The 23,831-nt window shown below is 37.5% G+C and overlaps 1 protein-coding gene across 1 annotated transcript; it reads left to right on the top strand.

Annotated features, from left to right (window-relative positions):
- Positions 1–20,841, top strand: LOC121862909. Its single transcript, XM_042361319.1, has 14 exons — positions 1–110; positions 2,837–2,945; positions 3,442–3,553; positions 4,007–4,242; positions 4,681–4,883; positions 5,884–6,257; positions 7,025–7,191; positions 8,134–8,195; positions 13,632–16,014; positions 16,402–16,626; positions 16,954–17,208; positions 18,040–18,615; positions 19,126–19,422; positions 20,352–20,841. The coding sequence occupies exons 2-14, from the start codon at positions 2,838–2,840 to the stop codon at positions 20,628–20,630; spliced, it is 5,277 nt and encodes a 1,758-aa protein (XP_042217253.1). The 5' UTR covers positions 1–110; position 2,837; the 3' UTR covers positions 20,631–20,841.
- Positions 20,842–23,831: the final 2,990 nt, after the last annotated feature.

Raw genomic sequence — 23,831 nt, 5'->3', positions numbered from 1 at the left:
TACGAATATAAGTCCCCCCCCTCCCCATCACCTCTTTCAACACTCAAAGGTTCTACACAATCGACATTCTCAGGTCATGAACAGCTCTCTCCTACACATACTAGGTCCAGGTCAGTTCCCAGGTCGTAGAGGATGTAATAAAGGTGTAGTTACGATGGTTTTGTTAGGATTAGGAGGGAGTTTGGGGATATTTTGCATGTGGATTTGGGGGTTTTGTTGTGCCCAGTCACTACGAGATCCACCAATTGGTCAAAACAAAGTTATGAATGGATGTTTGTTGGTTTATGTATCGGTTTAACCTAACCTAACCTAACCTAACTTGAGGAACCAGAAGGACTCGACCTAACCTCCTATCCAACCCCAGTGTATGTAGACCTAACCTAACCCAATAAAACAAAAGAACTTAAAAATTAAACCTGAAATCGAAAAGTAAAAAATAAAAATATATATTTCTGGTACAAAGGCTAAAAAGTATTGTATTATTATTATTATTATTATTTGCTTCCGTTTTATCTATTCTAATAAATAATATAAAGTTTCTGGTTAACCTTTTCTGAATCATAACCGATACTTGCCTTTTCTTAGTAGACTTAGTGTTTTTCCATGTATTCTATATATTAAAAATGAGCTTTGGTACAGTCGTGTGGTGTTTCATTACTGTTAAAATCAGACAGTTCAGTCACGGGTTTGGTTTTAATATTCACCGAGGCTGACTGTTGGTAGAGGCACCAAGGGGTGAATAAAGACTAGTAAGGTGTTGGTGAAAGTTAAGTTAATTTATGGAAATATGATAAAATGTTTAAAGCCTTCGGTCCAGTGTTTATAACGGTAAATTTTCACTTGTCACTATACGAAACCAAAGTTGAAACCATGTTTTTCCAATGGTTTTTGGTGTTATGAACGAATTTTACTTTCATTTCTGGCTTATATCAATAGTTTCTGAGATAAATCCCCAACTCCCATTTCATAATCTAGAGATTTGCTATAAAAAGCAAGATACAGTTTTTTAATCTAACCTAACCTAACTGGAGGAGCTCCACAGTGTTTCGGTGTTCTGGGTTTCTACCGCCATATACGAATTTATATTATAAATTTTAAATATTTTGCTTTATGTAATTTGCGCCAGAAATGCTATTGAATTAAGGTCTTAGAATTACCCAAATTACTGATTGCAACTATAAAATTCACAAGATTCGTTTAGTGGCAACAAGTGAAGTAATACCGTTTAGAACATATTCTGCATTTCTGTAATCTATGTACAGTACATAGCTAGGTGCATTACCCTATACTGTACTTGTATTGATTTTATGTAATGGATCTGGATCAAATTCATTCTGTGAAAATAAATTTCTTTTAAATGTGAAAATTGGTAAATTTACCCTAAAAATTGCACAAATTTAGTACTACAGTATAGGAATGTCAATAATACAGGCAGTCCCTATATTAAGACTGGGTTATGTTCCTGAACCCTGTTCATAATTGATCTGTTTGTAAGTCGGAACAGTTAATTCCATAGGTTAGGTTAAAACAACCCTTCCCATACAGAACACCAATACAGTAATATCTCTTACATAACAAATGATGCAAATTCTGTAAATAAAGTGAAGTGAAAAACAAAATACCTGTAATGTTAAAAAAAAAAGTGGGCTTCACCATTCATAAGTACTGTACCAACAAATGCTTGAATGTCGGAACAGATTTTTGTGATGATTATAATTTACAGTCACTCAAAAAACTATGTTTACAAAATGGCGTTGAGAAAATATGGCACAACGGATGAAGGATTTTGACAACCCTACCGAGATTAGAGGAGTCGCAGTGTTCATTCTGAAATTCGTCGACCCCCTCAAGAAAATACATTTTTTTGAGTGACTGTACAGTATTGGGAATCCATTGGTACTTTTACTTTTATCCTCTTCACCACTGATCGGCTCGTTAGCCGCTTGAGCGATCGGTCACGTCTCCGTTACTCACTGTTGGCAAGTACTGAGCATGCACCAGCTCCTGAATGTACCTGAACCTGCTCCAGTGTTGGTCAAGTCTTGTGTTGAAAGAGCTCACACTCAGTGCCGTCACAACACTCTCTGGCAGATTGTTCCAAGAGTTCACAGCTCTCACTCCGAAAAAGTTATCTCTCACAGTTTTCTGGACCTTCCGGCTTCTTCAGCCTTGAGATGTGACCCCTTGTGGAGCGAGCGTCTGCCAGTGCCAGGTAAGGACACCCGACTGAGTAGTGCCCCTTGAGATGCTTTTACACCTCAATTAGGTCGCCCCTTGCCCATCTGTAGTGTAACTTGGGGACTGTCTGTACTGAGAACAGAGCATACAATTTTATCACTTTTTTTTCCCTTTATTAACAAATTAAGAAACTTGCAATATTGTGATGAATTTACACCAACTTAATATATACAGTACATTGTACTGTACATACACTAAAGGGTGCTACTATAGTATGCAGTCTACCGGGATATTTACACTGGCGTATCCATTAACCTAATCTAGGGTAAGTTAAGTTAGATTTGGTTTGGTTTGGTTAGGTTAATGGACAATTCAATGTAAATATTCCAGTCGACTAAATCCGGCTTTATAGACTGCATACTTTAGGGTAAATATCCTGGCGGACTGCATATTACAGTAGCATCCATTATAGTCTACAGCCTACAATACAATATTGCTGTTCATAAGGTGATGTCATTCTGTATAAAGAGATGGCATTACTGTACAGTACAGTACTTGAGATTAAGTTTTCAATATTATTTTGCTTCTTATTGCTCTACAAATATCATGATATTTCTTATACTGTACTCTACTCTTAAGATTTATTTTTGTTTTTCAGAATGGAGGATGCAGATGTGAAGCAGTTGATATCTCTCATTGAGTCCGCTCAGTTACAGTATGAAGTGGATGAGACCGGTGCGGTCTCTATTGTGTATGACCCTGTTCAGGTATTTACCGTACAGTACTGTTCTAGTATTTCCTTGACCTCTGGAGTTTGGCTTTATGAATACTCGTGAGACTTGTGGGCCAAAGAGGGTATCATGGCACACTAGCTTACTCTCTCTACCTGTGACATATTTCCCTTAACTCTGTACCTGTACTTTCCTTTGGTCACTAGGAAGTTCTCTGAAGTATTATCCCCATTTTTCATAATGCCTCCACCTACTCTCATAGGTGTGGGAGAGCTCTGTGTTATTAATTATTACCAAGGGATGGAATGTAAGCTTGGATGGGGGGGGGGGTGTAGTCTAGAGATATTATAATTCTGCCTTTCATAACTTATTGCAGTGAAACATAGACTTGGAAGAATTAGTGAAGGGCTGCATGTGTGGGTAAGAAGAATGGTCGGGATAACAAACAGTGGGGTGTCTGTGTCTCTCTCTGTATGTGTTGGAAGTTGTACAATTTGTGTTTAAGTAAATAATTTTTAACTTATTTTTTCAGCTTGTGGGATCATCAGAGGAGATTGGTGGCACTGTCCTAACAGCCAATGAAGTTAGCAGCACTGCAGGCATCCTTACTCAGAATTTGGAGGCAACTTTAGTCAGTGAGCAAGGTAGTACAGTAGAATAGTGAGTTGTGTATGACACACACACCTACCTCTTTGTCTCTTTGTCAGACTGTGTGTATTTATGAATGCATTTAAAAACAATATTTATGAAGTAATATCTTTACAAATCTTAGTCTGGTACAGTACTGTATATAAAGTGGTAATGCAGATCACCTGAAGATTTGGCACTATAACTTATGATATTTATGTGATGACTGAACACCTTGATGGTGCCTGGAGGAGTTAGGTTAGTGCGAAGGTATTTAACCACTTGTGTACAGGATCCCCTCTCTGCTGAATAAAATTGTCTGGTGTTAGCCATTAAAAATATTTTAAGTGACTTACTCATAATGAAGGGGTTAATCATCACGTGGAATAAGCTTGGGTGTCTAATCTTTAGGTGATGAGTTAATGCCAATGTGTTGAGATAAAGCTAGAACTAATTAAAAAAAAATTAAGATGGAAAAGAAGTTACGGACATCATCGGCATCTCTTCTGCGGTGAAGAGTGAAGAGAGCTCGGGGGCAGACGAAGATAACAACTCTGAGAAGGTTGATGATGAGAAGAATGACCTCACACTTGAGGAAGTGGGAACATGTCAGGAAGAAGGCAGTCAACAAGAGGCTGGACCTCAGTTGCAACTGTCGTCCTCCGGACACTATTTTATCCGCACTCCAGATGGACAAATCATTCAGGTATGATCATTGCTTGGTGTGCCCTCTTATTCTAAAGCCTTTTCTAGAATGTTCAAATGCGTGATGTATCCAGAGTTCTCACTTGGTTTTACTATAAGTTGTCAGAAAGAAATTTTTGTTAAGTAAAGAGGCCCATTTGTAGTGATTAAAAGCTGCTGTACTACAATAGTCACTCCTGTCAGTTTGTCCTGTGAAATGTGTTCATTCACTAACTTCATAAAGGCCTCAAGGATTGAAATGGAACATGATGTATAGAGCTTCATATCTTGCTTGAATTTGAACATTTATTTACCATCTTTATATCCCTGACTTATGGCCCCTTGATGTACAGCACAGTATTGTGGTTTTTATGGTGACACATTATCTTCACAGATTATTGAATTATCTCTCTCTCTTTTTCCTTTTCTCTTTCACTATCTCTCTCATTCTCTTTTTCAGGTGCTTGGACCCTTAGATGAAGGTGTCGATGAAGGTCCTGTTCTGGAGGAGGTTCAAACTGGGGAAGGCGTTGGCAGCGAAACCCAGAGTCCAGTCGAAGGAAACGATGGTGAAGTACAGATTTTTGTTGTTGGCGGCGACAGTAATGAAGACGTTTACCTCATTAATGCTCCGGACAGAAACATCAATGGGGATGGCACAAGGTGAGTACAGTATAGGCAACAAAAGGAGAGGCAGTAATGATTTTTGATTCGAGTCACCCAGCATCATCATGGGTACAAGCAACTAGAACTTTTTTACTAGAAACTTGTACTGCTGTAAGTCAGATTTAAAGGGAGAGGAACTGAAGGCTTCAGAACCTTTACCAATTAATTTAATCAGGAATTCAATGAGATAATCCAATAATTTAGTTTTAAGATATACTGTAGTGTCTGTACAGTGGTTGCTAAATGTATAATTTTTATAGAATAAAAAGTAGGATGAATGATGAATAAGTGATTTGTTAAGTCCACGGTAGTGCAGGATATTCAATTTGGTGTGAGCGATTAGTTCCTACAAATCATGGAAATGACTGAAGTGTTTAGCTTGGTACATATTACTTCACATTACAACTTATAGAATCATTTTGGCTTTTGAAGGAAGCATCTCTCATGGTTTAGGGTAAACAAGTGTTTTATTTTTCAAGTGTTTAATCTTGTGAAGCCTCTCCTTACATGTGATATCCTATACATAGGCTGTATACAATATACTCACGTATAGTTTGAGTTTTTATGATAAAGTTTTGTGCAAAAAGGGGGGGGGGTCAAATGCAATATTTTTCAGGGGTTAAAGTTCATGCATTTTCATGATATAGTGAAATTTATAAGTAAGAGTTGGTAGTTCTGGCAAGAATTTGGTTTTAGAGTGGGCAATCCTGTTCATTGCCTCAGCTGTTGTGGTGGTGGCCACGGCCAAGACATGTTAGTGAGAGTCTGGTGTCTTGCCACAAAATATGTCTAGGATTATACCTAGTATTTCTTAAAAGCTAGGGTTGAATTATACAATCAGGGGTTGATCTATCCATGAGATAGGTTGATGTACGAGTATATACAGTTTGTGATATCCATTACTTGTTTGTGATATCACCTCCTTGTACAGATTTTAATATGATGACTGTATAATATATTCGACTTTCATAAAGTAAAAAAAAATTTTCCCCTTCAGGAGTCCAGTCTCACTTTCATCGGTAGTATTGAAGAGCAGCTCCCTCTTGGAGGCTACCCAGGAACCTACTGAGATAAGTGAACAGACTTGCTTGGTTCCTTCAGTTTCTTCCTCTGATATTGTTAAGTCGAGCAGCAGCCATGAGGAGGAGGATACCTTAACTCTGTGCCAACAAGAGGACAACACATGTCTTGATAATCTTCTGAAAGACCCTGATAAGATAGTTCTTCTGGAGGCAGCAAAAGGCACAACCAAATATGTTCCAATGTCCGACACCGTACCACTATCATCGTCAACCAAAGCCCTACCCAAGAATAAACATTACATACGCTTAAATCCTAAGACTAAACCAAAAACAAAAATACCTGTTAAAAGTAAGTATGTTTTTGAAGTTTTTATTGAAAGTCTGGGTGTTGGGCTATGAGTCATGAGTGGGAATTAAATGGTGATCTTAGGGGCTGTGTTGTGGAAGAAGGAACACCAGAGTAGAGCATGAATATTATAGCCACCAGATTCTCAAAATAGGAAAGGGCTTTAAAGAGTTGCATCTGTCTGTGTATGTCTGTCTGTACGTCTGTCTGTGCATCCATGTTTATTTGCATGATTATGTAGAGAATATTCAGCACAAAGATATGGAATTTTGCTGGGTTCTATAATAGGCTTTCTAAGATTGTCTGATAAAATTTTCTAGGACTGTGATAGATTTACGAGTTTTGTATAGCTTTTCCTTGTGTTTTGGACTTGACATCTTTCATCCAGAGGAGACATTTGGGTTTCACAGACTTAGTTATACTGTACTTTGAAGAATAATGTTGGTCGAGAGTATTTTTACCTGACTGCAGATTCTACATTGTGATGTAAATGTTTTCTTAAGAATTACTTCCTTTTATCAATGGGGGAAATTTCTCAGGAGAGTTCTCATTGATTTAGTTTTTATTCTTTCTTAGGTGTCCGGGATTATTCTGACTGTTTGTGTTGCTCACCTCTCCAGTATCTAGTAGTGTCCCATCTACAAACCATGACAGAAGATTTAAAAAAAACATGTACAAATCATCATCAAGTAGCAATAACTATTCCACAAGTAATGATGAAATATGATTTGTAAGAAAATATCTGTTAAGTGTTTCTCTTATTCCAACAGCACAAATACATCCTGCCAGACCTCTCGGGGAGGGGGCCATTGTCCAGACCGACAGAGGGGCGATGGTTGCCCATAATTTATCCTCTGTTGTGCAGGTCAAGCCGTCAATACCAAAAGGCCAGAAGAAGACGACCATGCAGTATATTGCTTCCAGATTTGGAGCTGTGGTGTGTATAGAACAGGATAATTCAAGTTTTTTTCATAATTTTGAAGTTGAGTTGGGATTAAAGAGGCATCATCATGATTTTACAGCCTTTTCTACAATTTATACTTTTCTTATTTCACAAGTACAGGGGTTCCCAACCTGTGGTACATTTGGGCTTTGCCAGAGTGGTACACAGAGTTGAAACTTTTATCTATTACTCGAGCAATGGAATTGCAAAATAAATTGGATCAATAATCTGGCTATGTGAAGCAGAATTCTCGACTCTTCCACCTAAAAAGAAAACATGGAGCTTAACTGTGTGTCGAGGATGATCTTCGGTGTGCTCTTTCGAAAACGAACCCTTGTGAGAAATAAACAGACCGAGCTACCCCACTGTAAATCCTCTCTTTATATCTGCTACTTCCTGTATTATTAAGCTAACACACATGTTATCTTTACACTTTTAGTGTTAATTCATGTATCAAGTTGACCCTCAACCAGGATATTAACAACACATTAAATCCAAATTAAATACCTGGTCAGTTTCCCTCCTTTTGAAAGAAACTAAAGATATTAGGTAATCATGATGATATCAATCCATTCATATATTATATATAATTACCTAACATTTACCATCTCATTTACATAACTACTGTATGGGCAGAGTGGTGTGCAGGTGGCTACAAAAATGTCAAGTGGCACCTGAGATGGTAAAGATTGGGATCCCCTGAATTAGAAGATTTAAAAACAAATGCATATGGAAATTGAAAACTTGAGCAATTATATATGATTATTTCTGTGTACAGTACAGTATTTTCAAAGCCTTTCACTCTCACTTTCTCCTTATGTCATGTGCCACTTTCACTATTTACCCTTTTCTCAACTTTCTTTTGAGGAATTATTAAAGTGAAAGAAAAAATAAGGTAGAAAACTAATGGAATACTTTAACTCATTATTTCCGCAGGTGAAAGTCTTACGGCCTGTAGATGAAAAGAAGGAATCTGAAGTAAGCACCATTGATGAAAGGTGAGTGTAGTACAGTACAGTACTGGTATTTCTTTTTTTTCTTAGAATATCTATCTTTTTACATAGTACAGTCACCCAGAAAAGTCCTGTCACCTCTCCTGCTGCTCTACGAACTTAGAGATTCAGATTCGTGAATGATTGGCTGATGTATCTGGCAGCCTATCTCCTCAAAGTCTAGCATCATGACACTCTTAGCTCATTGTCTGCTGCCACTGTACAAGCTTGTTCACTTGCTCACTGCTGTTTTTGCATATGATCTTAAGTTGTGTAGTACATTATTGTACATTACTGTACCAGCATATAATCAGCCAAGAATACCGTTAAAGCAGTGTTAAGATGTAAAAAGTAATCATGCCTACAGATACCTGTACATATACAGGTTGTACCTCTCTAGTCCGGCATTCTGTGGTCCGGAAACTCCCGTGGTCTGGAACGATTTTAGTTTGCCCAACAGGTAGATAACCAGCTTTTTTTTTACTTATCTGAATTATTATTATTATTACGGGAGTATTACATTTTTGCCCCTCAGGCTCCAATGTGGGTCAGTAACCTGTGCCCGGGTGGGCTAATCCCCGTAAAAAAAAAACAACAACAAAGCCGTGGGAAATTATGGTTTGTTTACATCCGGCAGTTTGGCTCTCTTTCTGTTTGTCTATACAGAGTACAACATTTAACCCTTCAATATACAGGTACAGTGAGTTCTGCTATAACGCGTGTTTTGATAACGCGAATTTGCTCTAACGCGATTTATGAATTCGGAACAATATTTGTATAACGCGAACGCTTGTTTGCTATAACGCGATTTTTGCTTACTATTTCTCCAATTTTGTGGTATTAACTGTGAATATGGTAAAGAAGAATATCTCCAAAAAGAGTTCTGATGATAGAATTCCCGGTGATTATCGTAAAAGAAAGGATATAACACTTGAAGAGAAGCTCGATGTTATCAACCTCAAAATCACCCTTCTCCCCCATCAAGTTACATTCATATTTTTTCAAGGTAAAGTGTTACATTTACTGTATGATTTCATTATTAGATATGAATGTAACATTTATTTAGACTGTACTATCCTTTGTGTTAGGCTAACTACTAAATTTTTTCGATTTCGAGTAATCTGCACCTAACCCTATTTTCTCCATAAGCCCTGTTATTTCTATTACGCAATTTTCTATAACACGATATTTTACAAGAACACAATTATCGCGTTATAGCAGAACTACCTGTACTCCCTTACTTACGACGGGGTTAGGGACCGACATCCAGCGTAAGTCAAAATGGTCGTAAGTCGGAAATGCTTAAATAACACATAGAAAATCGAAAATTTGGGTCTCTTTTTCTTCTCAGCACCACAAAACATTCACTTTTAAGCTTGCCAGCCATTTTAAAGTGAATTACAGATGAAAATTTTGTCTGTGTACTGACTTTGGGACTCAAAAATACATAATTTGACCACATTTTGGTATTACTGAGGCGGTCGTAAGTGCGGGTGGACATAAGTCGAGTCGGTCGTAAGTCGGGGAGTACCTGTATATGAACATTAAATAAGTGTTTCTTTCATATTCTTATGTAGAGTAATGACGATATGTTTTCACATGTGCGCACTTACATACGCGATCTCACTTATTTTCTTTAACATTAATGGTTAGCTACTTATATTGTTCCATTTTTTAACATTACATAACATTACTTCAAACAACCACATTAATTTTTACATTAAATTTACTACAGCTACAACCAGGGTCTTATTTTCTTTATTTATATGTAGAACCAATCAGTCACTGGTTTTGTAAACATTAACGAAAACAATGCCGGCAGCCGTCTCGTCTCCTCGTGTGTTTTAATATTCCACGAATTATTAATGAATTGTATTGTAAATTTTGCACACACAAACATTAATTCTAAAAAAAAATGGGAAACATTAACTAAAACATATATGAACAGTAAATAAGTGTTGCTTTCGTATTCTTATGTTGAGTAATGACGATATGTTTTTCACATGTGCGCACTTACATATGTGCAGTCTCACTTTTTTTCTTTAACATAAATGGTTTGCTACTTTTATAACATTAGGTAACATTACTTAAAACAACCATATTAATTTTTCACATTCATTTTACTACAGCTACAACCAGGGTCTTATTTTCTTTTTTTATATGTAGAACCAATCAGTCACTGGTTTTGTAATCAACAAAAACAATGCTGTCTCATTTCCTCGTGTGTTTTAATGTTCTATGTATTATTAATGAATTGTATTGCTCATTTTGCACACATAAACATTAATTCAATAAAAAAGACATTCAGTAATAAACAATAATGAATCTTTTGTACATAAGAGAAATGACGCTGTTTACACAATTGTGCACGCCTAAATGTTGGCGAACCGCTCAAACCCGTCGAAATTCGAGTTTCCGCCGTCAAAATTTTAAATTATGTTGTGTTTTTTTTTGTGTCCAAATAAAAAAACGTTGAATTAAAAACTCGCGAAATTTGAGAAGCTAATATACGACATTTAACCCTTCAATATGTCTTCAAAGAGACCACGAAGCAGTGAAAGTGGTGTAAACGTAAGCGCAAGTCACTATCTGTCCAGGAAAAGGGTGAATTTCCATGGTCCGGCACCGGTCAGGTCCTGAGGTTGTCGGACTAGAGAGGTACAACCTGTACTACATTACATTCAGTAAGTGTAAAAGTACCATTTGTGCAGTACTGTACAAGTACATAGCAGACTGGACAGTGTTTGCTTGTCTGTAGAGGATGTATAGTATACAATGCTTGTACACTTCCTCCTTCATGGAGGGAGAGGAGAATGACAGTAACACTTGCTACAGGAGATAATACTGGTACACGACAAAGGCAGACCATCCTGTATCATCAAATCACTATTTGGTCTGCCTGCATCACAAGTTTAAGATTACAGCATTTGAGTACAGTACAGTGTATATAGTAGTACAGTATAACCTCGATTAACCGACCCTCGATTAACCGACTTTCGGATTAACCGTCAATCCCGAACTCCTAATTTATTTATTTATTTATTTTTTTTTTTACTGGGATTAGCCCACCCGGGCACAAGTCACTAACCCACATCAGGGCCTGGGGGGCGATAATGTAATAATATTAATAATGATAATGATGATAATAATAATAATAATAGAAATAAAGAACCATAAAGAAATAAAAAAGAAAAAAAAATCGAGTGAGAAACAATATACAGTTGTACCCCACTTAACGCGGTCAATAGAACCCAGAGGGTCCCGTGTTAAGTGAAATCCGCGTTAAGTGAACAACAGAACATATGGGATTAATTCCAATAGAAACCGGCCCGACCCCCAAACTCCACTTTTTGAAGACACATAACTATGTTGTAGTAAAAATAACATCTTAATTTTATGATGGTACATGCACACAATTAATACTTAAGAGAAATAGAGAAATACAGTCGCCAAGTTAATGTCCATTCAAATAATGGACTCAACTCCCTCCCCCTCTCACACTACACTGCCGGCTCTTCCCTCTCTGAGAAATTTTTGGGGAAAACCACTAAATTTTAATAAATAATACCTCAAACTAAAGTTAGGATAATACAATTGACATTGCTGGATTCCTTGTAAGACCAGGAATATTTTGAATATAAATGTCATATATTTTGCACAAAAGATAACATACTTACTCAGATTAAAAATTTTATCTAAAATTTGTATGTCTAATGCAAAATATATGATGTTTATATTCAAAATGATCACCAAATTATAAGAATTCCAGCAATGTAAATTATATTCTGACCGGGTAATTTGTATGAATTTTATGAGCTAAAACAAATATCTTCAGTTAATAAAAAAAAAAATAATCTTCAGGACACTATCTGTCAATCAAAGTACCCCACCTTGCCTCCCCCCCTCTTCCAACCGCGCGGTCAGTCCCAACCCTCCCCCCCACCCCCCACCAATCGTCCCTTCAAGAGATGTGGGTGAAAAAAATAAATTTTAACATTTTGTATTAAATAATACCTCAGATTAAAGTTAGGATAATATAATTGACATTGCTGGATTCCTTGTAAGACCAGGAATATTTTGAATATAAATGTCATATATTTTGCACAAAAGATAACATACTTACTCAGATTAAAAATTTTATCTAAAATTTGTATGTCTAATGCAAAATATATGATGTTTATATTCAAAATGATCATCAAATTATAAGAATTCCAGCAATGTAAATTATATTCTGACCGGGTAATTTGTATGAATTTTATGAGCTAAAACAAATATCTTCAGTTAATAAAAAAAAAAAATATTCTTCACAGGGTAACAGATGGTCGGTCGGTCCCTCCCTCCCCCCCACCCCCCACCAACCGTCCCAAGGAGATGTGTGGGAAAACCAGAATACTTAACTTTTTGGTAATAAATAATACCTCAAACTAAAGTTAGGATAATATAATTGACATTGCTGGATTCCTTGTAAGACCAGGAATATTTTGAATATAAATGTCATATTTTGCACAAAAGATAACATATTTACTCAAGAGTAAACATTTTATCTAAAATTTGTATGTCTAATGCAAAATATATGATGTTTATATTCAAAATGATCACCAAATTATAAGAATTCCAGCAATGTAAATTATATTCTGGCCGGGTAATTTGTATGAATTTTATGAGCTAAAACAGGCAGTCAGGCAGGGTGGCGGGTGGGGCAAATCTAAAAATAGCGTCTGGAGCCGGACACTCACCGCGTATATGTGGAAAAAATCCGTGTTAAATGAAAGTTCAGCTCTGGCGAGGCACCATATATGATAAAACGCGTTAAGTGAAACCGCGTTAGGGTAATACTGTATGTACAGTATGTTGTGTTGTCAATAGTAAGAGAAGCAATTGAGACCCTGCAATTGTGTGTAAATGAGGTAGAAAGTCAGATCAGCAACCTGGGACTTGGTCACAATTTTTGTGATGACATATGTTCTTTGACTTTTCCATTTTTTATTCACGGTTTCTGTGCTGGTTCATATTTATTTACTAAAGTGGTTAATATTTTAAAGCAATTTCTATTGAAATATTAATGGCAAATGAACAAAAATGAATAGAGGGAATTAAATGAGGTAGGTTAGGGAAAGGTACTTTGAAAATATATGTTTTATTTCCGTAGACTTTATGTACTATTAACCGACCTTTCGGATTATCCGTCGGCTCCTTCCCCCCATATGTGGTCGGTTAATCGAGGTTTTACTGTATATTTTCTTTATAAAATATTGTACATTTACAGTAGCTAAAAAAAGTATCTGTGCAGACTGTACTCTGTACCAATTATTCCGGCTGATGGGGATATCACTACAGTACTGTAGTTATATTTTTGGCGTTGTTTGTTATGTAATTTTATTGTATTTTGTATTCTTGTTCTGTATTGTTATTTATTTATTTATTTATTTAATTTTTGGTCAGATTAGCTGTGTGGACTTGCGAAGAATGTGGTGCATTCCTTCACTCAAAAAGATCACTTGAAAACCACCGCCGTCGATACCACAAAGAATGGAACGAAGAGTGCTTTGTGTGTGGGGCGAAATTCTTGAATATGCAGTACTTACGATCGCACATACAGGAAGCTCATGGCAAGGAGGAGTCATTTCAATGTCGCCTGTGTTCGTATAAGTGCACCGTCTTGAGGGAATTTCTGAGACATCGCAAGGTTCACGACAAGTCTAAAATCTGTGATAAATGCGGGAAGAAGTACATCGCGTCTAGGAACTTCAGAGAACACGTGCAGAGTTGCAAAGTGAAAAGGAAAGTTGAATCTAAGAGAAAGTCTAATTGTCTGTCTAGTTCAGTGAATGAGAGGGAGCCCGATAAAGAAAAGGGTAAGTGGCCAGACGTGGACGATGATAACGATATGGATTACAGAAAACGAAGAAGGAAAATAAGAAAGATTGATAACAGCACAGGGCTTGGTGACAAGATGGAAGACGGTGGCAGTACCTCATTGAACACAATCCATAACAGAAAGAAGTCCACCAGGAATGCTGTAGACGAATTAAACCTAAAAAATGATGGTGAATTTAAAATCAAATCCAAGCATTATTGTAACCAGATACAGAAAATAACCACAGAACAAAATTTACAGAGAATGAACAGACAAGGCCGGGACAGAACCCACCGCTGTTACTTGTGCTTTAAGTTGTTCTCGACTGCGGCCGACCTCGATGCCCACAAGGAGGGTTACCACTTGGCCAAATCCGACCGACCGGTTAGAGTGAAAACCGATTCAACTCTGGATGAGGAGGACATCGTTGACTCGGCCTTCACTGTCAACGATGATTCGGTCTTGGATGGAACATGTGAAGGGGTTCAGGTCAAGCAAGAGCCCATGGGCATGGGAGAGGAGTTCGACAATATTACAATTGTTGTGGACGAATCCATGAACTCGCCTTATATAATCAAGCCTCTGTGTATAGCATGTAAAGCCCCTACAAATGTAGACTTCAGGCAAACCTCCAAATGGTTTAACAAAATACCTGATGGAGATCAGTCAGAGGCTTTGCAAAAGTTCCAACAATTCTTCCCATGTGTCATTGATCCCAAGGCATTAATAGAACCTTGGGTGTTGTGTAAAAAATGTGTTCTACTTATAGACAAAATAGCAGATATGGAAGATAAGTTAAAATCAATGAAATGTGATTTAATGTCTAGATTTAAGGGACAGTCAGACAATGAGTGCGATGTCGAAGATGAACTTAATGTCAACCAGAATATTAATCCCTCGAAAGTACATCCTCCCGAAGGTGGTACTGGCGGGGGAGTACCAGTTATGAATAAATTTGAAATGGCCGAAGATATTGGGAAAAGTCTGGCAGATATAGAAGCATACATGAAGGAAACTTGTGAGATAATGGAGATCACAAAGCCACAGAAGAGACCTGGCAGACCAAGAAAACAGGAAAAGGAAAAACTAACCCCAGTTCTCGTTAGTGATGATGATGATGAGAAATCCTGCATGTTAGATATGGTCAAATACTTATCAAAGGGCATTGTTAAGACGGAAAAAGACACTGTTATTATTGACAATTGTGATAATAATGATTTGGACAGTATGGTTATTACGGGCGATGTCAAAGAAGTGTATTCAAACAACGTGGAAGTAGGTGAAGAGTCCATTGAGATACAGAAACAGACTCACATTAAAGAGGAACCTTTGGAAAATAGTCTAGAGAGTGTAATACTTAATCCTGAGTCTTTGTCGTGGAATGAGATGACGAACCATTCCCTCGTTTCACTGACTTCATTACAGGAAGAAGACCAGTTTCTCGTGAAAAATACAGATCTGAGACAAGGAGATGAATTAACTCAAGAATCAGAGACATTTTCAGCAGAGGTAATGGTGGAGAAACCTGACGAGACAAGTGACAGCACACATGATGAAGACCCACTGAAATGTCAGACACAATTTTTACAAGACTATGACCCCGAGGCAGATAGTATGTGTGAGGTTAATGACATCGTGACCACTAAACGCTCTCCTACACCCTCTTGTAGCGCAGTGCAAATGATGTCTGTAGATGGCGAGGAAACTATTCTGGTGCAAGATGGCTTGATGGAGGTGGAGGAGAAATGTGATATGCCGCTGGTGTTTGAGAGTAAAGATGAAAATAACAAGTTCTTGATGGAAAATCAGCAAGAAAAACATAAAGAGAAAGTATTGTCAAAATTCATACCAGTAGATGGTTTAGAAGAAGGTGCTGTTAATACTGATAAGCAGAAGAAACAAGACACTACCACAGAAGATGGGTGCACGGACACTCACAAACTCCTCACACAGAAGCACAAAGTTTTGGTATGTTCTGTAATGTAGCAACTTGTCTTTTGTAATGCATAATCACAGTAATTTTTGGACATTTCAAAATCCTACAGTTTTATGTAATTTAAAAGAATTAGATGTTTCATACGATTTCAGTTGCAGTGAAGAATCTTTCATATTACTCTTCACTACAGTGTACAGGTAAACTTGGTTGTATAGCATTTCTGGACTTGTTTTCTCTTTTATGAAAAATCTTCATAAATTATACAAAAAAGAATTGTTTCTCATGGAGGATTAGTGAGCTTCATTAAGCTTAAATGCATTTACTTCATTCACAATTATAAAGCAGGAATTAATGACTCGGTCTCCCATTTTATATGTAATATTTTCCTTGAACAGCCAGTAAATGTTTATAATTTACAGGGTAAGAAACGTTCACAGTTACGAGAAGAACGGGAGAAGATGTGTTTCAGGAGGGACGAGGACACAAACAAGCCTTGGATCTGTAGTGAGTGTAATAAAGGCTTTTCCAGTCAGAGAGGAGCGTGTGATCATTACGCTGCGTCACATAAAGGACAAAGCTTCTCTTGTGAACATTGCACGGCCTCATATGTGCGAAAGAGGGATCTCATCGGTCATTATAATAAGGTATGCAATAGAAATGGCTTGAAAATATACATTATATTTAGCCTTCACAGTAAACCTTTAGTTTGATGAGGAATTATATTCTTGGAAAACTCAGAAATACAGTACATTTTAATAATTTTATTGGTAAACGGGACCATTTCCTGCACTGGATTTTTTTTTTTTTTTTTTTTTCAAATATATAAACCCCATTAAAGTCTTAACTGACCAATGTGTGTGTGTGTGTGTGTGTGTGAGTGACTGTGTGTATATGTATGCCTGTGCATATTTTTATAAAGCAAAATTACCTTAGAATAACTGTATTTTCACTTACACCGATGTTAATTTCAGGTGCACTTAAACATCAAGCCATACAAGTGCAAGGTGCTTGATTGTGTAGAGAACTTCAGCTCTCATGGTGACCTGTATCGTCACTTGCAGTCTGTACACAGCATCAGAAAAGCCGATACCACCCCCTTCTCTTGTCACCTGTGCTGTGCCACCTTTGCCAAGAAGCGTTATCGTGATGCCCACATTCCTATCTGTGTCAATAAAGGCAGTAATAGTGTACCCCATAAGTGTCCACTCTGTGAGAAAACGTTCAAGGTAATCTCTGCATTATATTTCACAAGTCTAGAATGGATACATATGTTTTTAATGATGCTTGTTTTGAATTTGTATCATGACATGTCAGATGTACCCAACACCAAATTCATCACTGTTGTGTCACAAGAGGTCAAGGTCACAGCTGGAGGTCAGGGTATAAGTGTAATACTGGGTATATGATGTACTGTACTATAATAGTTTTAGGATAGACAAGATGAAAACAAACCCTATTAGTGGTGAAGGACTAAACAACTGAACTAAAGTTGGTACATAAGTCGACACATGGTTCTTCTGTTTGTGTCTACAGTATTGTATTATCTTTATGGACCTGTGTCACCTCCTCTGTTTCTTCCTCAGTCAGTTGATCCTTATCCTGTTGACCGAGAAGGCTTGGGCCAATAGGATATATGTACCGATGGTTCTGTTTCATCAGTAGGGGTATGGTGCCCACACACTAACCACAATTATGTTAGGTGCACTGCAACAAGATTCTTGCATAGGTTCTCCAGACGGAGTTTATAAACCCTGTCCATTTTTGTCTCAGTAGGAAGATCAGTCATTCCATTACTTCAGAAACATTTTCTGTGTACAGATCAACATGGATGAAACTTTAAGCTCTCAATACTGTCAACTAGGAGGCCTAAAAATTAAAGAATTTTAATATTTAGATTAAATTTTGTAAAAGGTCTCTGGAAGAACTATTAGAAGAGCATATAACTACAGTACAGTATAATATAATTCTCTTTCCTTTTCCACATTAATAGAATGAAGCACTGAACTCATATTGTCCTTATTCATATACAGTACTGTATATCCTTTTTTTTCTTTCAGTTATCAAACTATCTCCAGATACACATGAGAACTATACACAGCTGGAAAACTGAACAATTCTTCTGTGAAATTTGTAATAAGTTGCTTACAGACAAAAGGAATCTTATTTTACACATGAAAAGTCACATGGGTGAAACAAAGACATCGTGCGGAGTGTGCGGCAAACAGTTCAACCGCAAGTCGTACCTGTGGACTCACATGCGCGTACACACCAACCAACGACCTTATGGGTGCAACTTCTGTCCAAAGTGGTTCAAACAATACAGTACCTGGAAAAACCACGAAAGAACTCACACGGGGGAAAAGCCTTACAAGTGTTCTATATGTAAAGCCAGTTTCTCCACAAGTTCCTCAGTGGCGAAACACGTACAATATGCCCACTATAATATAAGGGACTACTCCTGTGATATATGCAATAAGACATTCATCAGTCGGCCAAAATTGGTCGAGCACACCAAAGTACACACTGGGGAGAAACCGTACGAGTGCCACATATGTAAACGGGCATTCAACAAGAAGAACAACCTGCGCACCCATATGTACGTACACTCTACAAATAAGAGGTACAAATGCGAGGTAAGCCGTAGTTCTTGATGCTGTTGGGTTAAAGAGGCACAGAATATTACTTTATTCCCCTCATAGAATAATAATGTTATGTTAGTAAATTCTAGTTGATTATAACATTGTATTATGAGTAATGTACCTAGGACTCCTAACCTAACCCAACCTGACTAACTTAATGTAATGTGATATAAAATGGGTGGCTATTCTTCATGAGATTCTACAGAGTAAGGAGTGGTAGATGAAGTTTCTCTTTATCAGCTTTGATGTATAATTTGTCTAATCATGAATCTTGCATTTGATATAACTATTACTTTAATGTATTGTATACACTTGAACTATACAGGACTGTAGTTGTGTCTAGATGTGGTATACTATCTAAAATACTTAGCTTTGAGTATGCATTAAGGTTCATAGTTTTAGTACTGCAAGAAAACATAAACCTGAGAATAAACAATTAATGTAATAAAACAATCTGTAAACTAACTACTAAAGCTTTATATATATTTGTTTTCCAATTCCCAGTTATGTGGCGAAGGTTTCATGAGAAGAGCAGCCATTGAGAACCACATAATGGATTGCCACGAATTGGAATTCCTACTGAGTTCTGGCTCTGTGAGTACAAACGCTGAGAAAGACGGAGATGGAGGAGAAAGAAGAACCGTCTCCATCTCCACCACACCATTCATATCGATAGTTGGGACGGAGGACATAACCACCGAGGACAGTTACATTGTTATATACGCAGATGAGGACGAGGAACTTGATAACTCCGCGGAAATGCAGGTCACCGTGCTGGCTGAGGATGGCACGTCTAGTCAGGTGAAATAACGGTGGAATTCTTCTTTTTCTTTCTTCTCTTCATGTACTTCTCTTCCACCTCCTCTTGCTTTACAGTGGTCAGTTACCAACTTTATTTCCTAGTGAATTTTTTGTGTCTAATTGTTGTTGAGTGGAAAAATAGACCGAAAGGAAGAATAGTCGGCAGATACAAGCGTGAGCTGAAGCGGTGCTGGACGACCATCATATTAACACTTGCCTCGTAATTGAGTCACCTAGAGATTTCAGGGAATTTTATTTTGAACCAAACACCACCCAGATTGTCTAGTTCAGGCGATGGTTCAGGTTTTTGGAGCACCAAGTTCATTTATATGATACTGTAGCAGGAAAATATAATATGACCTTTGTAATCTCTCAACATACACTATACCTGTACTGTACACATTTTATTACTTAAGGGTTAGGATTGTCACGTACGGTTAATGGTTTACAGTACAGAAGTCACGGCTTTCTTCGTTCCTATCACTTTTTTTTTTTTAGGCCTTTGATGTAAGTACTCTATGAAAACATTGGATCTCTCTCATAGTTAGAGCCTCGGTTAGTGTTGTGTCAACCTACAAACTCGGTGTTAAAAAGAGCTTGTGTTGGTGGCCAGAGTCTTTTCTTTTATGTCTTGGTTGAAGTGAGAATACATACAGGTGGGCAAAGGTGGGTGAGAGGTTATGTTAATTACTTTTCTTTAAAGGGTAAAGGTTGGATGTATAGGGTACAGTATTTTGTATTTCAGGCTTGTCTTATTTTTCAAGTCTCCTTCACTTTGCTTGTAACTTGTGGGGGGGGGGGGCTAAATATACACTGTGAAAAAAATCTTAATTAGCCCAACTTTGCATCAGATATGACTTAGTGGTAGTACAGAAAACATTGATTGCTGTGTGTGTGGTGTAACAATATCAAGCACTTCTAATTCACAGGTGGGACTCACAAGCAAACACATAGCACAGACGGTAGGATGCAGCGAAGTAATTACCTCGGTGGAATCCACACCAGACATCCTACCGGAAGTAATCCTCGAAGACGGCCCATCAGGCAAGAGATCGGAAGCCATCACGACCCTGATTTCAGAAGATGTCGTCTCTTCAATCACGATGCAAGAAAATAGCGACTCCAATATTACTCAAGTGATGGAGATTGACTCGGCTCATTTCAGATTAGTGACTACAGAAGATGCCACTGAACCTATATATACATGAAAAAGTACAGCACTACCAGCATGTCTCGAACCAGAACTTGAGATTGTGATATACAGTTGGATAAATCTTGCTGTACATTATGTGTGGGTTGATATATGTTTGAAGTTTATATTCTGTTAGCATTCCCAAGAGTGAAGCAGTTGGGCCATACATTACTTTCATTTACTGTTGATATTTTATAGCTGATGCCAAAAATAAAATGTAAAATACAGTACTGTACATTAATAAGTGACATTTGATCGCTTGAAGACATGGTTGAGAGTACAGTATTCAGTGCAGTTCTTACATCTCTTCCTCATGTCCATCATCATTGTTCTTATTTTTAATAATTTTCTCATTTCTTATTCATTGTTTTATTCTATATATATATATATATATATATATATATATATATATATATATATATATATATATATATATATATATATATATATATATATATATATATATATATATATATATATTTGAAACATTATTAAAAATATAAGAACATAAGGATACTATTTATTCAGTAAAATTGTCATACAGGTTTACAATTGGGTAGGCCTGCAAAAATTATTTAGGTAAACAGTTCAACATGGACAAGACACTGTAGGTACACCGTGCATGTAGGCCGTTGGAGTAAACAATTTCCTGTGTGCCGAGACAGTGCAGGTATACAACAATGGTAAACAGTAAGGCAATTTGATCAAGGATAACCGAAAAAGGTTTCAGGTGCTTATTTCCACGACTCTTTATTTCATTTTTTTAACACTCTTACAAGCTTCTCCCACTTAATGCAGGTTGGCTGGTAATGAAGAGTATATGCAGAGGTATTTTCCCTTCATTCATTCTTACTGCTGTGAAAGATTTGTTCTGCTATAGTATGTGTCTTCCATAACAAAAAGTCACACCAATGCTTCAGACAGGCCAGTATTATCCATCAAAAGTTTGTTCTTCCATTATAAAACCTCCCATCTTATGCTCTGTGGCCACTCACGTACACTCCAGCACCCACATCTGACCGACTCTTACCGTTGTTTCACTCGCTCAAGCTTTCCACTTTCCTTTCACTGTGTCATTCATTCACCGTTAATTTCTGCATTTTTTATTTATTGCATATAATTTTAAAGTACACTATTATCAGTGTATTTGTTTTAGTAGAATTAATAATCAATTGAAACAAAGATGCGATCATTCCCAGAGTATTGTCAAGTAAATAAGGACAAAAGGAAATATCTGAAGAGTTATTGAAGATCAAGTTGTGGCTAAGGAAAAATATTTGCCTATGCTGAGAGAGGGGAAGATGTGATACACAAGTATTTTCTTAGCATGGATTAGGAGTCAAGTTTCTAAGGATTGGGTGAGAAATATACAGGCATTGTACCACTGTCAACTGGAATTAAGAGTAGAGTGCCTGAAGATTGCCTGGATGTAGAGGTTATATAATTCTAAGCTTTTAAGAATGAGAGTATCTAAGGTGTTGGATAAATTATAATAATAGATACTGAGTTCAAGTGCCTATAGAGAGGTTAGGTTACGATCATTGTAAACATTGAAGTGCCTGAGGATTGATGAAGGGATTGTACCATCTATAGAAGAAGAGTATACTGTGTTAGGTAGTTATTGAGGGAAAAAAGAACTGATACCAATATGAGAGAGAGATGAGGCTGCTCCTTTGTGATAGGTCAACAAATAACAACTGGAGGGGAGGTAGATGAGTGCGAGTTACTCGTCCATTCTGATTGGGTAGAAGAAATAAAATTTTCTGTCAGAATGTGGCAATTTTTTTCATCAATAAACAATTTAATTAGTAACTTTTTTTCTTTGCCATTGAGTAAGTCAATGTACAGAACTGCTGGTACATCTAAGAAAAATATTTAAAGGCATGAAGTGGTGTGGGAGTAGTGACTTCCTTGCCAGATAAGAGAGAGGTCAGAGTTCCTACATCTTATGCCCATTTACATCTCTCTAAAAGTGGGTTGGTGATAGAAGTGGAATCCAGCCATAAACTTTACTTCAAACTTACATAATGGTAACCTGGACATGACCGTATCAACAGGTAATCATATCTGACCCAGACAAGCATGGAAAATGCCTGAAATAGTATAGTGATGAGGCGTTTACAATGTGAGAAGCCATTATGGACTCAATTTTTTTTCAATACATTTTGCCTAATTAGCAAATTTATACATGAAAAAACATCAAATGCAGTTTTGGTCTGCACAGTTAAACGGGTAAAACAATTGAGTGTGTAGCTGGCCACACACTAAATAGTAAGGCCAAGACAACAAAATGATGCTTATGAACGTGATACTTCCATTTAAACTTCTTATTTGTGTTTTTTTACTAATTGGTAATTAAATAAAGAATTCAAAACTTTAACCCAATTCCTACACTGAGATTTTGGGTAAATAAAAATCGGCCAAAGCAGTAAGGGGTTAAGTCTTGGTGATGTTTTAGAGTGAAATTAGCAAAAAAAAAATCAGTCGGGTGTCACCACATGATTGTCTCAATATAACTTTAAAAAATGCCAGGTAGTGTAGTGGATACTCTCCCCTACAACTGCCGACTGATCTTGCCATCCGCTTACCAGCCAATCAGCAGTGAGTTCAACAAACCAGGCCTCACTTTTTTTTTTATTGGGCACTCCCCTACATCCTTGTGTAAGGTGAAGCACAGAAGCGTTTGCAGCGCCCAACAGGGAAGTAGGCTAAGTTCATGCTTGCCTTTATGTCTCATGAGTTAAGGGCGTAGAAGCCTGAAGAGTCAGTGGTTTATGTCAAGTTATTGGAAGCTCCAACAACTCCCTGAATACGAATTCGCAACTTTCAACAGGTACCTACTTTACTGCTAGGTGAACAGGGATTAATGGGGGCTAGGAAGTAAGTCCAAACAACTTCCACCGACCCGGGAATCGAACCCGTGACATCTCGCTTGCGAGGCAAGAACGGTACCGCTTCTACCACCGGTCCCCCCCAGGCCTCACTCGCGAACTGCTCGGTGATTGGCGCCGCACATTTCGCACCTCACTCCTCTGATCCTGAGAAACCGTAAAATACGCGTAGGCCTGGTTGTGGACTGTAGAGCTCAATCTACTCTACTCTCCAGAACCAGCAAGACCTCCCAACAAGCTCCTCACCCAATAGGACCTCTCCGCAAGCTCCTCACCAACAACCTCTCCCAACAAGCTCCTCAATAGGACCTCTCCCAACGAGCTCC

Source organism: Homarus americanus, unplaced genomic scaffold, assembly GCF_018991925.1.
Source record: "Homarus americanus isolate GMGI-L3 unplaced genomic scaffold, GMGI_Hamer_2.0 scaffold24922, whole genome shotgun sequence".
Classification (NCBI taxonomy): Eukaryota; Metazoa; Arthropoda; class Malacostraca; order Decapoda; family Nephropidae; genus Homarus; species Homarus americanus.
This window is presented reverse-complemented; position numbering and strand designations above follow the sequence as displayed.